This window comes from Microtus oregoni, unplaced genomic scaffold (genome assembly GCF_018167655.1).
Source record: "Microtus oregoni isolate MIOR12 unplaced genomic scaffold, Mior012 000018F_ref0000195, whole genome shotgun sequence".
Classification (NCBI taxonomy): Eukaryota; Metazoa; Chordata; class Mammalia; order Rodentia; family Cricetidae; genus Microtus; species Microtus oregoni.
Window position 1 is genome coordinate 14693034 of NW_024543077.1, and position 14064 is coordinate 14707097.

Below are 14064 nucleotides of genomic sequence, written 5' to 3' on the forward strand. Positions count from 1 at the left end.
ATTTCAGATACACAATAGGATGGATTCAGACATAAAATACTCTAAACAAGTCACAGTGTTGGATAAATGTATGTAAGCTAGAGAGAAAAGAAAAAGAGCATAGAGAGTTATAAAAAGTTTAAATGGCTTTTAACAGTCATAGATAAAAGGAGTAAAGATAAATATTAAAAAGTAATACAGTAAAAATAAGCCATATAAAGATGAAATATACAAGAGATTCTGGATTATGTATATTATTGTATTTTCTTTGAATTTTTTTGACTGTGAATGTGCTAGGTAGAAACATTTCATTGTATAGGCTGCTAAGGTAAACCAACATATATATATCTTAAAGGTGTCTTGATTTTAAAATATGGGTCTAAGGATATGTTGCTTTGGAAAAGAGGTTCTTCTTTTGTTATCACAGAAGATGAGAACCTATGGATTAATTTCCGACTACAATGATTTGGGCCAAGACCCCATGAAACATCACTGTAAACACCCCCCAAAATACTTAGCCAAACAAAAAGCAGGAAGCAATTTGGAGAAAACTATGCCCATATTCCCAAATATTGTTTATAAATGTTTGTTTACATTTAAAAGGGAATATGCTATAGATTTGCATTGGTATGGCTATTGGTTTATTGATACAAATTTAAGATCAATTTTGTTACATGTATGTTCCTGTTCTTGATTAAGGTATTGTGTTTGCGCAACTCATTTAAAATGCAATGTATAATTAAGAAATATAGGTCAATAGATAGTCATCTATAATAGTCAAGCTTGTAGTCATGTTAGTTAGGTTTATTAGATATAGAGATACATTTCAATTAGGTAGGTGTACCTCAAACCTTTCAAAGACCTACACAATATGCCATTTAAATCTTTTAAGAAGTAAGGACTTTTCATGACAGTGAGACACATCTGCTCCTGGCAGCACCAATTACTTCAAGAGGAAGATGAGCATCAAAGAGGCTCCTTATGTAGTTGGTTAGTCATTTGGGCAAGAAACTGCCCTTGCCTGGATTGCTTGATGAACTGGACATGCAGGACCCATGGAAAATGACTCCTGCCTGAACTTGCCTAAAGGTGAGACAGTCTTTTGGGGTTCCTGCTTTGTGGAAAAGTCTGCTAGACATTCTATAGGACACAGAAGAAAGTGACTGACAAACTGCCAATATAGGTGGAACTGTCTTTGAAATTTCCTGCTTCATGGTAAAGTCTGCCAGATACTATGGGCCTGTAGGCTGAAGATGGATGCCCCAACAGTACAGAACTTTGGGTGACTGTTCAGGCAGTGAGATGTCTCTGTCATTTCTACAGTTTTGGAAGTTGCTTCTAATGTACTTCCTGTTTACTTAGGTAATATATCCTTCTGGAATCTTTGATGGAGTTGAAGAATTTATAATTTTAATTTTCCTTAGTTCTAAGATATAAATATTGTAACTGTAATTATTGCTTGATATCTGTTTTATTATATATACTTTTACTATGTTAAAGTTAAAACATATCCTTTTTATTTAAACAGAAAAGGGGAGGTGATACGGGATTCCCCTCTGTATGCTGTGAATACCATTGGTTAATCAAGAAACTGGCTTGATCTGATAGAACAGAGCTAGATGTGTGTGGGGGAAAGAAATGAATGCTGGGAGAAAGAAGGGTGGGGTCAGGAGAAACCACAGAGCCACCACCAGAAACAGACATGCTGAAACCTTGCCGGTAGGCCATGTACCTCGTAGTAAAATATAAAATAATGGAGATGGGTCAATTCTGGATGTAAGAGCTAGCTAGCAATAGTCCGTCCAACTCATCCACCTTTTCTCCAGGGAACAACCTTGACTTGGCAAGCGTATTAGCTTTAAAAGGCTCTTATGCACAATTTTCCCCTTCAACTAGTTGTTTTAGAATAGCATTACTATTTCTAGAAAGTTTAGTTGCTAATATGGGAAATGATATTAATTAGAAATTCCCAGAAATGTACAGCTTTGTGATTGTATTCCTATAAATCAAAGACCATTGATAGTGAAACAATATCTTCTGGATGTAAACAACAATACTGCCATTGCAGTCAATGCTGGGCTAGCAGGGAACCCTCTGGAGAGCTGAATTCTCAGAGTTTCCCAACTAGAATTTGGCTGGCTTAGCACGAGGCATCCTAAATTTTGCTACACTCTTATTGATACAATTTAATATTCTTTGAGCTGATTTCTGCTAGGTTTGTGAGGAGGCCTCTTTGGACACAAGAACACTAAATGTAATAAAATATGGACTAATCATGAGAATGCCAACTTAGTTGAAAACGTTCACTTAGGGATAGTTCATACAAAGGCACACTGAAGATGTTCTGTAATGGAGAGAGAGAGAGAAACCCACTTTTGGATCTTAAGTTCTCCTTATTAGAGAGAATTAACAAGATGCTATGTGCCATAAGCTGAGCTGCGGCTGAGTTAAAAATGAAGACGGTTCAAATACAGTATGGTGAAAATGGTGAGGTCATTTTTATTTCAGTTCTTGACAAAATAGCCCAGTAAAGTTCAAAACTTCTACCATTATACAAAAATAGGTCTCTCCAAGTGATGCTTTGTCTTCATCACCAGTAGCAAATATATTAGGCAGAAACATGTAACCTTGTAAGAAAAGTGCAGGACACTGCGAGCTACACATCTAGCAGCATTTGAAAAACTTTAACCTTTTCACCCATGTGATAAATACAGTTTATAATTTAATCATTTAAATTAGCATTCCACAAATATACATGTAATTTAATGATTACTGTGGGTGTTTATACACACAAACTCCAGTTTGTCTTTATGTGCTGGCAAGAATTTGTACACAACCGTAAGTGTGTTTGTACTGGTTGGTCCCACACAATATATATACATGATAAAAAAGCACAAAAGAGCCATTGATTTACAAAGGGAGTCTATTTAAAATTCAGTTAATGCTTTCTCCTCATGACAGCATGATTTGAAAATTATCTCCTCATACCAGTTTGATATTGGGAGGCAGGTGAACCTGTAAAATAAAAAAAAAAATAAACAAAAAAACAGGAGAATCAGACTGTTACCAATATCAGGGCAGCCAGTTCATACAGGTAGATGATCTGTTTACAACCATCTCAAGATGTTGGGGGCCAGTGAGATGATTCAATGGAGGTGCTGCAAGCCTGACAGTCAGAGTTTGGTGCCCGGAACCCACATGGAGGAAGGACAGAACCAGTTTCCACAAGGTTTTTCAATGTCACATACATGCTGTGGCCCAGATGTGCACATATGCATTAACGTAAAACAACAACAACAACAAAACCCCATGACTTCAGACCTGAACTTCAACTGTCTTCTTAAACATTTATGTGTGTGCGTGCACATACTTGTGAGTACAGTCCAAGGATACCCTAGAGGACTGGATCCTCTGCAGCTGGAGTTACAAGGGAGTTGTGAGCTATTTGACACTGGGTGCTGGGAGCAGCCGCAGGTCTTCTAGAATAAACAGTGAGTCCTTAAGCACAGAGCTATCTCTTCAGCCCTATAACTCAACCTTAGTTCTAAGAGGCTGACTACATTTAGAAGTCACCAAGCAGGGAAGTGAGACAATGCTCATGTGTTTTGTGACTGAAGGTTGCCTGGGTTAAAGAAATGACTTCTGTAGTCCATAGTATGTGTATTCATAGAAAGAGAGTCCTAAACATGATTAGGACAGGAGAAATGCCTTCCAAGAGCACTGACTGCTCTTCTGCGGACCTGGATTTGGTTCCCAGCAACCACATAGCAGCTCACAATCACCAGAAACTCCCATCCTAGCTGATCTGATGCACTCTTCTAGCCTCTGCAGGCACAGGCATGAATGGGGTACACATACACACATGGAGGCAAAACACCCACCCATACAAAGAATAAATAATTAAAAAGCAAAAGCATCAAAGTGAACTGCTAGCACAGTAACTTAAACAAAGTGATTCAGTTTTGGGGCCACAGTGAGCAAAGGAAGGCAGGGAAGATTTTCCATGATGAATGGAATCTGCCTCTATATAAAGTGTATATGAAAGATACTTCTTACAAAATCTGTAAAAATCTCTTAAATCTCATATTTTTATCTGTATGTGTATGTAGGTGATAACCCACAGTGCAGATAACCCACGAGGGCAGCTCGTGGGAGTTGCTTCTCTCCTACTTTGTGGATCAGAGTGACTGAATTCAGTAACTCAGGCTTGGAGGCAGGTGCCTTGACCTGCTGAGCCTTTTCTCCAGCCCTTAAAGTCCACCTTTATGGAGTGTATGACAGTGAACTTTTGAGGAGAGAAAAGATGGTGCTTACAGTGCAAGGGATGGCTTGTTTAAATGACATGTAGAAGGACAATTAGGAATGGGGACAATGGCTGCATTACTTGCTCAGGGCAAGGCTTGCTCTGCCTTCTACACTTTCCTGCTTCCTATCATATGAGGAACAGGTTCTGCTGTGGACCTGTCTCAGAGTCCCTGGCAGAGCTCATATGAATTTTGTCTAATCACTGTCAGGAGCTGCTGATAGAACTTGGGAGTAATCAAGAGCCAGTTCTCTGCTGGTCAGAGATTAAGCTGGTACAGCCTGGGTACTTATGCACTAAGCTACAAGATTTGGTTAACCCAAAGAAACCTGTCATGGAGTTAGAGAGATGGGTGGGTCTAGCTTTGCCACAACAGAAAAGTGGTAAAATCCAGCACCTGACTGTAAAGTAGTTCCGAGTCGTCTCTGAAGTGCATCGATCTGGGTGACATAATCTGTCAGTGTTCTGCCAGGGTTATACTGCTGTAGCTGAGGATTTGTCAGGGCAGGATTGAAATCTACAAGAGTTCCTGGGTACCTGTGGATTAGAGTATGGTCAGAATCCAATTTCACAGAAACAGTCAGCCAAGTTGCCAGACTGCCTCTTCCCTGATCTATGCACTATCTGGCCTATACCCCCACACATCTAAATAGAGGATAACAAGGAAGTAACTCTTCACTAAGCTCAAAGATGCTATTGTCATAGGAAGGCCCAGTACCAAGGCTACAGAGTGCTCAGTGAAGGATGGACATGTGCAAACCAACTGTTCCTGCGTGTACTTTTCCAATGTCTTAACTACAGCACGTATTTATAACTACAGCATTTGTTTCCTTTAGAAACCATTTAGAGATTAGAAGTAGCTCGTATTCTGAGCTTTAAGATATAGAAACTACATATAACTAAAGATATTTAGCTCTTATAATGCAAAGTACTTTTAAATTCTAACAGTTGGTTCACTCCTCTCTGAAACATTACTATATCTACTCCAGCTAGGTTCGATAATTCTTACCTATTAAATGGTAAAGGAGACCTCGGGAAATCCAGGTCTGATCTTGAACTATAATGTGTCATTTGCCTTGGATCTGGATACAGTTCCAGCCCACTGGTGGAATGATAAAGTGGATCAGTCCTTTCAACACCTAAAGAAACCCAAAATACATCACTGTAAAGAAAAACGTACCAAGCCTCAGAAGACAGATATAAACCCAGTAAGGGTTTAAAAAGCAGTATATGATCTATGTGCTATTTACAGTCAGTTTCTCTTCTTGCTTAAAGAGAACAGTGCAACGCAAAGAGCCTTTCAGTAGTTTTCTGATTACCTTCCAACACGAATTAAGAGCTATGCTTCAAAGAAGATAAACTCACTGGAATATTTTATTTGTAAAATACAAGATCAAAGGGGGAAGGGTTTCCAAGTGGGTGTGCTTCTGGGGGTGGGGGGAAATGATGTGGTAAAAACCCTATACAATTCTTTTAGTGGAAACAAAACAAAATAAAACCAAAAAAGTGAAATCAAGATTTGCTAACTGCTTGTGCCAACACCAGTGCCTGTGGTAAGGATTTCATCTCAGTGTGAGGCTATCCTAAAATACTCTGAGGAACCAAGCATACTTCCTTTTCTCTGACTCTCAGAAGTCAGGAAGCCTGGACATGGCACAGCCCTGACATCACAATGTGTCCTCTATTCTGTGCCCTCCAGCTTTTGGCCTCCTTATGCCTTGAATTGTTCCAGCCCTAACATTTTGCTTACTGAGTTCTAGCTGTAGAGAGAAGGAATTTAAAGTTACAATTATTATATAACATGCTCAGAAATATAATGCTAAACTGTAAAAACTTTAAACCACAATTCTTCCACATGACTAAGAGCAATGCTCTCCAGCCGTGGCTCCACTATTTCCCTGCTGGATAATCTGAGGTGAACGGCAGGTGCTCTCCATGGCTCAGCATCAGCAACAGTAACTGCCTCTCAGAGGCCTGGGAGAACCCATGAAGAAAAACAGGGCTTGGTGCCGTCTTCATGCACCAGAAATCAGGCTCTAATTCCGGAAGTCCCTAGCCTTACTCTAAGGCTGCTCACGGTCTTTGGACAGTATCAGCATTAGAACTGGTCATGTGACAGCTACTACACATGTAGCAATTTCAGAGTCATACACAGAAACTATGTCATCTGACCTTACCTGGACCCACTCCAAAGCCATCCCTATTAACATTGTTGGGACCAGAAGCTTTGACTCGATGCCATCGCCGAACCAAATATTTCATTCTAAAAGAGACCGCAAGATAAAATCTCAAAGGACAGCTATGTAAATATAAATCTACAAACTCAACAAAATTATGCCATTTAATTATGAACACAGAACACATTTCAGGACAATCACATGACTGCCTCAGTTAAACTCCACGTATTCTGTTGGTTTCTGGCCAAGTCACCAGGCACAGGGCAGAGCTGTGAGCTTCCTCTCTCCCCAAGAGGCCAATGACTCTACAAGTGGGGGAAGAAGGAGATTAAGAGCAAAAGTGGACAGAAAAAGAGTGAACAAAGGAAGAGTGAAAGGTAAAAGACAGAGGAGGAAAGAGTGGAGTCAGGCAGGTGAGGGACGAGAGCAAACCTCCACCGGCAGCGAGAGGAGGCCAGAGATATGGGGTGTGTTAGACCCCGTGAGCAGGAATAATAGTGGTGGTTTCGAAAGAAATGGGCTGTGCCCCCAGCTAGCTGAATTCCTTGCTGACTGCCCATTTTGCCCTGGGCTACAGAACTTTTGGGAGTACCACTTTTAATTTCTAAATGCCAATTTCAGGGTCCAGTGTAAGGAAGGTCAAAATATCACATGCCTACTGCAGGGCAAAAAGGGAGGGATTAGAGAGGTTTCATGGTACACACCTTTAACCCCAGCACTTGGGAGGCAGAGGGAGATAAATCTTTGTGTTTGAGGCCAGTCTGGTCTACAGAGTGAGTTCCAGGACGGCCAGGGTGACAGAGTGAGACCCCATCTCAAACCACACCCCTAAAGCAGGGAGGTGAGGACTTGACAGTAGCTTCCCTCCTTCATGGTACCTTCTGGCATTTCTCAGCATTGCAGGCTCACTCCCATCACATCAGAAGACCATTTCCTGTCTATAAGGTCCAGGTATTCTACCCTCCCCACTAGGCCGAGCTGTCTGTATTAATGCACCCACTGTGCTTACCCTGGCTTTTCCTAAACAAGGGGAGGAAGGGAATACCCTCCCCCACTAGGCCGAGCTGTCTGTATTAATGCACCCACTGTGCTTACCCTGGCTTATCCTATACTAGGGGAGGAAGGGAATACCCTCCCCCACTAGGCCGAGCTGTCTGTATTAATGCACCCACTGTGCTTACCCTGGCTTATGCTATACTAGGGGAGGAAGGGAATACCCTCCCCACTAGGCCGAGCTGTCTGTATTAATGCACCCACTGTGCTTACCCTGGCTTATGCTATACTAGGGGAGGAAGGGAATACCCTCCCCCACTAGGCCGAGCTGTCTGTATTAATGCACCCACTGTGCTTACCCTGGCTTATCCTATACTAGGGGAGGAAGGGAATACCCTCCCCACTAGGCCGAGCTGTCTGTATTAATGTACCCACTGTGCTTACCCTGGCTTATCCTATACTAGGGGAGGAAGGGAATACCCTCCCCACTAGGCCGAGCTGTCTGTATTAATGCACCCACTGTGCTTATGCTATACTAGGGGAGGAAGGGAATACCCTCCCCACTAGGCCGAGCTGTCTGTATTAATGCACCCACTGTGCTTATGCTATACTAGGGGAGGAAGGGAATACCCTCCCCACTAGGCCGAGCTGTCTGTATTAATGCACCCACTGTGCTTACCCTGGCTTATCCTATACTAGGGGAGGAAGGGAATACCCTCCCCACTAGGCCGAGCTGTCTGTATTAATGCACCCACTGTGCTTACCCTGGCTTATGCTATACTAGGGGAGGAAGGGAATACCCTCCCCACTAGGCCGAGCTGTCTGTATTAATGCACCCACTGTGCTTACCCTGGCTTATGCTATACTAGGGGAGGAAGGGAATACCCTCCTCCACTAGGCCGAGCTGTCTGTATTAATGCACCCACTGTGCTTACCCTGGCTTATGCTATACTAGGGGAGGAAGGGATCGAGGGGTGAGAAAGGAGTGGAGCTGAGAAGCAACAGTGAGGCCTGGAGGAGGAAGGCAGGGCGGAAGCCAGCAGTAGATTTGGCACTGTGGAGTGATTTATTTTAACAAGTAAAAAAATAAATAAATGTACCAGCCTAAGTAATTTTTCAAAAACACCCTTCCTCCTTCCCCTTTTATGATCTATATGTGTGAGGTGGGATTATTTACAATTTTTAAAGGATAATCTGGACTGGAGTCATCAGCTCCTAATATCTGGAAAGACACTTTCCAGGGAAAGATTCTGCTACAAGGTGAAAACCTTGAAAGAAACAAGCAAGATGTCTACAGAGCCTTCTTCACGTGTCCTTAGAAGGTTTAGGACGGAAATGAATTTTCTTCACAACTTTACCTTGTAATTGCGATAGACACTCTGACAGCTTTGCGAAATATGGCCAATCCCTTTGGGCGGCTGGTGCCTGTTTCAGGATTGCGGAAGCCTGGGAATCCTGTCATGTGGAAAAGCAGCCCCACAGTGGCCTCTTCGCATTCCTGGAATCTCCCCAGGAGCAGCAACAGGTATTTCTTTTGGAATACCAGGGCTTTCCGAAAACTCTCAGCTCGCAAGTATTTACCATAAATTCTCTATATTTAAAGACGGGAAGAACAAAGAGCAGAGAAGTCAGTTGAGCTGTCCTGCAGAGGGGACTGCCTAGATGGAAACAGAAGACAAGGGTCAGGCTGTAGGCCAGGCTGTTGTTCATGGTGTTACCTGACATGACAGGAGACAGAAGAAGCCTTCGGAACACAACTTCTAAAATCAGAGTTATCTTCTGTGTTTTTTGGGGGCTAGCTGTTTTACTCAAATTTACTGCAAACATTTTCTTTTTTAAAATTTATTTATTTATTCTGTATACAATATTCTGTTTTGAGTGTATGCCTGCAGGCCAGAAGAGGGCACCAGACCCCATTACAGATGGCTGTGAGCCACCATGTGGTTGCTGGGAATTGAACTCAGGACCTCTGGAAGAGCAGGCAATGCTCTTAACCTCTGAGCCATCTCTCCAGCCCTGCAAACATTTTTTATCATTATCATTTATGTTTAAAATATTTTGTTTGTTAAAATTACAGTCACTTATCAATTTATGTTCTTAAATACGTTAATGTTTTCTGTCACTGTATTCCATGCCATAGCTGGAACAAATATTCCAGATACTTTTCTTCCTTTTCACTTTGGACTTTAAATGAACTGATCATGGCAGTTTTACTACTGCATACATTCGCAGCATTAGAGAGACCACTCACAGGGCACGATGCTCTTCCAGACAGTCATGGTGCTGTACTTACACCATGCACGAGAAGAGTTCTGTGTGTCTAATAGGAGACAAGACTCTGGGGAATAAGGTCACACTGCTGACAGCAGGAAAGCAGAGCTGCATGTGTTGCAATTTTGGGCATGCGTCTTTACAGAGATCCCTCTGGACACAGTCTGAGCAGCAACTATACTTCTGTGGTCTGTTCAATTAGGAGTAAGCCAGAAGGGTTTGCGTACCTTAAAGACTGCATTTTCAGGGCTCCTATTCTGATGTAAAGTGTCATTTTTCAGCTCATCTTTTAGTCGGCACACTTTTGCTTCTGCCCTTTGCAGGGATTTCTGAAGAGTCAACTTCTCGTTGCTCCAGACTTCTTTTTCTGAGGCAATGATGTCTTTGATGCTAGCACTACCATCAAATGAGAACCTAGAGAACTGCAGAGACATGGCCTGTCACAAGTTTTCAAGAAGACTGAATTAAATCACAGTGGATTACCTAGCCTTGGCCTTTTAACACGACAGGGAGGTCTCAGTCACAAACACAATGGCCTGGGTCAAAGTGTTGATCCCCTATCACTGAAGTAGAGAGAAGCCAGCATGGATATGAGTGAGTGACTCTCAGGTTGGCCACATGAACACATTATCCACTTGGCTATGTAGATGTTTTGATGGCCTTTTCTGCTTTAAAATATAAGGGTAAACATAGAGACTAGCTTTAAAAAAAATTGAATTCAGAGAGTAAGTTATTAGCCCGAAATAATTTAACTTTTTTTTTTTTTTGACAATGTCCCAATGGTGAGGAAGACTAACCCTTATGAGTCAGAGATTTGGTAATGTAGACCAGACTAACCATGAATTCACAGAGATCTGTCTGCCTTTGCCTCTAGAGTGCTGGGATTAAAGGCATGTGATTCCATGCTCAGATTAACATCATCTTTCACTTGGTCATAAATGTAGTAAGTAGTAACTGATGACAATAACACTTAGTATCTGCATTTGAACATCTCTTTCAGTGTGTCTTTCAGTGACACAAACATCTTTAGACCTTAGATTGAATATGAGTTGGTTTCCTCATGTACAAGGCTGGATGCAGATGAGCAATTCTATGTGTGGGTGCGTGTGTGCGTATATATGTGTGTGTGTGTGTGTGTGTATACATACACACATATACATACGCACACACATACATATACACACACATACATACATACGCACACACGCACCCCCCGCCCCCACACATAAAACCCACAGTGTGGTAAAGAAGTGTCCCTTAATAATAAGAATTTTTATTATTGTTGTGACTGTATATAATATATTCCACATATCCTAATAAGAGTCATACATGGAATTTTTATATTATGGTTAAAAATAGAACTAGGGAGAAATTCTTAGTTTTGAATTACTTCTAAAAACAAACTTACACAATTTCTATCAGCACTTGTCTGTTGATAAAACTTTATCTGTTCTTCCAGTTGCATAATAATGTTCCGTAAGTTGTTCTTTTCTTCAGTTAGTTGGTTAACATGTCCTGTTACTTCAGAGATTTGTCTTAATATGGTTTCCGTACAAGAGGTACTGGAGGGTAGTAAGCCGTGCTGGGAAAACAAAATGACACAAGGTTATAGAGACACACATGTACATGAGGGAACAGGGGCTGACACCAACAGAGCCATGAGGGTATATAGACACACATGTACATGAGGACACAGGGGCTGACACCAACAGAGCCATGAAGTTATATAGACACACATGTACATGAGGACACAGGGGCTGACACCAACAGAGTCGTGAACCCGTGCTCGGTAATAGTAGAAATCCGCCAGGCCGGAGACAGCTGGGAGGACACAGGAAGCAGGAGGAGCATAGAAGGTTAGAAGCTCACACAAGAGCGCTGCTCTGAAGGAGCCTGCAGATGCTTTGTCAAACTAAGTGTTGCTGCATATTATGACGACAGACCTAAACAAGGTGACAGTGAGCCAAGGAAGATGTGACGGGGGTGGGGGAGGGGACCACAGCCTTTGGCAGCAGTGTGACGTAGAACAGCATGTGGAAGGTGCACATCCATGGTACCTGCTAGTATGGATAGGAGCTGTAACAGGTTACAGAAGAGGACAGAGAGGAAAGGGCACAGGAGTGGACATTTCCATAGCCTGTGACTGCTTCCATGTACAGGTAAGAGTGAAGGATATGGTCTATGGTGACTTTTGGCTTTCCACACTGAGTGATATCAGAACCAGAAAAGGGGTATGAGGAAGAAAGGTGGAAGAGAAAACAATGTTTAGGTTTGATTGTGTCTGTGACCTCCTGACACAAATATGTCTAGTAGCTAGCTGAAAATAGAAGCCTGGGCCACAGGTTAAGAAAAAAGGCCTATACCAAAACAGTCCACAGGTCAAAATTCTTGTCACTTTGTCCACCTAAGCCCCAGAACCTCAAGCAACAATTGGACAGAGCAGGAGAGCTCATGCTGAGGGAACAGGGAGGTTCACAGTTGGAGTCACAGAAAAGCATAGCAACTGCAGAGAGAGCAGACAGCTGGCTGGAGCAGGGGAGGGAGCAGGCAGAGCTGGCTGGAGCAGGTGAGGGAGCAGGCAGAGCTGGCAGAACAGGGGAGGGAGCAGGCAGAGCTGGCTGGAGCAGGGGAGGGAGCAGGCAGAGCTGGCAGAACAGGGGAGGGAGCAGGCAGAGCTGGCTGGAGCAGGGGAGGGAGCAGGCAGAGCAGGGGAGGGAGCAGGCAGAGCAGGGAAGGAAGCAGGCAGAGCTGGCTGGAGCAGGGGAGGGAGCAGGCAGAGCTGGCTGGAGCAGGGGAGGGAGCAGGCAGAGCTGGCTGGAGCAGGGGAGGGAGCAGGCAGAGCTGGCAGAGCAGGGAAGGAAGCAGGCAGAGCAGGGGAGGGAGCAGGCAGAGCTGGCTGGAGCAGGTGAGAGAGCAGGCAGAGCAGGCAAGGGAGCAGGCAAAGCTGGCTGGAGCAGGTGAGGGAGAGCACTGGCACAGAAGACAAGGAAAAACATACTTTAAGAGAGTGAAACAACCTAGATGCCACTCAATGGAAGAGTGCATAAAGAAAGTGTGGCACATCTACACATTAGAGTACTAGTCAGCGGTATAAAATAATGACAACTTGAATTTTGCATGCAAATGGATGGAAACAGAAAATACTATACTGAGTGAGATAACCCAGACCCAAAAAGATGAGTATGGTATGTACTCACTCATTAGTGGACTCTAGCCATAAACAAAGGACATTGAGCCTATAGTTCACAAGCCTAGAGAAGCCAAATAATAAGATGAACCCAAAGAAAAACATATATAGATCCTCCTGGAAATTGGAAGCAGACAAGATCGCCGGGAAAAAGTTGGGAGCATGGGGGTGGGGTGGGGGAAAGGGGAGAGGGGTAGAGAGAAGGGAAGGACTGGGAGAGCTTGGGGGAGTGGGATGGTTGAGATGGAGGAAGGGCGGATATGGGAGCAGGGAAGAAGATATCTTCATTAAGGGAACCATTTTAGTGTTGGCAAGAGACTTGGCTCTAGAGGGGATCCCAGGTGTCCATGGGGATGTCCCCTGTTAGGTCCTTGGACAGCAGAGGAGAGGGTGCCTGAACTGGCCTTGTTCCATAGTCACACTAATGAATATCTTGAATATCACCATAGAACCTTCGTCCGGTGACGGATGGAGATAGAGACAGAGACCAACATCAGAGCACTGGACTGAGCTCCCAAGGTCCAGTTGAAGAGCAGAAGGAGGAAGAAGACGAGCAAGGAAGTCTGGACTGCGAGGGATTGGTCCACTCACTGAGACAGTGTGCCTGATCTAATGGGAGCTCACCAAATCCAGTTGGACTGGGACTGATGGAGCATGTGATCAAACCGGACTCTCTGAACGTGGCTGACAATGGGGGCTGACTGAGGAGCCATAATGGCACTGCATGTACTGGCTTTTTGCGACCCTAGTCCATTTGGATGCACACATTCCTAGGCCTGGATGGAGGATAATTTCATTTGATATTTGTTGTCTCTACAAAGAATTTTCAAAAGTCTTACCTCATGTGGACAGCTAGTTAGTCGTTGTACTCGCAAAATGAGCCGATCAATTCTTTCTCGAACCCAATTTAAAACATCCTCATCCGATACTTCAAACTCTTGTCTTTATAAAAAAGACAAAAAGTCAAAACAGATCTCACAATAACACTTCTTAACACACACTAGAGGCTAGAGACACTCTGCCTGTTGTACTAACACACACTAGTGACTAGGGTTGCTGTTTGTGTCACTAACACACTCTAGAGGCTAAGACCGCTCTGTCTGCATCACTAACACACACTAGCAGTGAAGGATGCTCTGTTTCACTTGTCAGTT

At 43.3% G+C, this 14064-nt stretch overlaps 1 protein-coding gene across 12 annotated transcripts in view; it reads right to left on the reverse strand.

The window, feature by feature from the left end:
- Positions 1 to 2453: 2453 nt before the first annotated feature.
- The window catches only part of LOC121458752 (A-kinase anchor protein 9-like), a 136942-nt gene continuing 125331 nt past the window's right edge, over positions 2454 to 14064 (reverse strand). For all 12 annotated transcript variants that reach the window (XM_041668098.1, XM_041668096.1, XM_041668095.1 and 9 more), the window contains 8 exons: positions 13750 to 13852; positions 11132 to 11305; positions 9951 to 10145; positions 8811 to 9043; positions 6460 to 6545; positions 5292 to 5421; positions 4680 to 4819; positions 2454 to 2994 (listed from right to left, as the gene is read on the reverse strand). In XM_041668098.1, coding sequence (XP_041524032.1) covers positions 2954 to 2994; positions 4680 to 4819; positions 5292 to 5421; positions 6460 to 6545; positions 8811 to 9043; positions 9951 to 10145; positions 11132 to 11305; positions 13750 to 13852 — 1102 coding nt within the window. In that variant the 3' untranslated portion in view covers positions 2454 to 2953. The remainder of the gene's footprint in view (positions 2995 to 4679; positions 4820 to 5291; positions 5422 to 6459; positions 6546 to 8810; positions 9044 to 9950; positions 10146 to 11131; positions 11306 to 13749; positions 13853 to 14064) is intronic.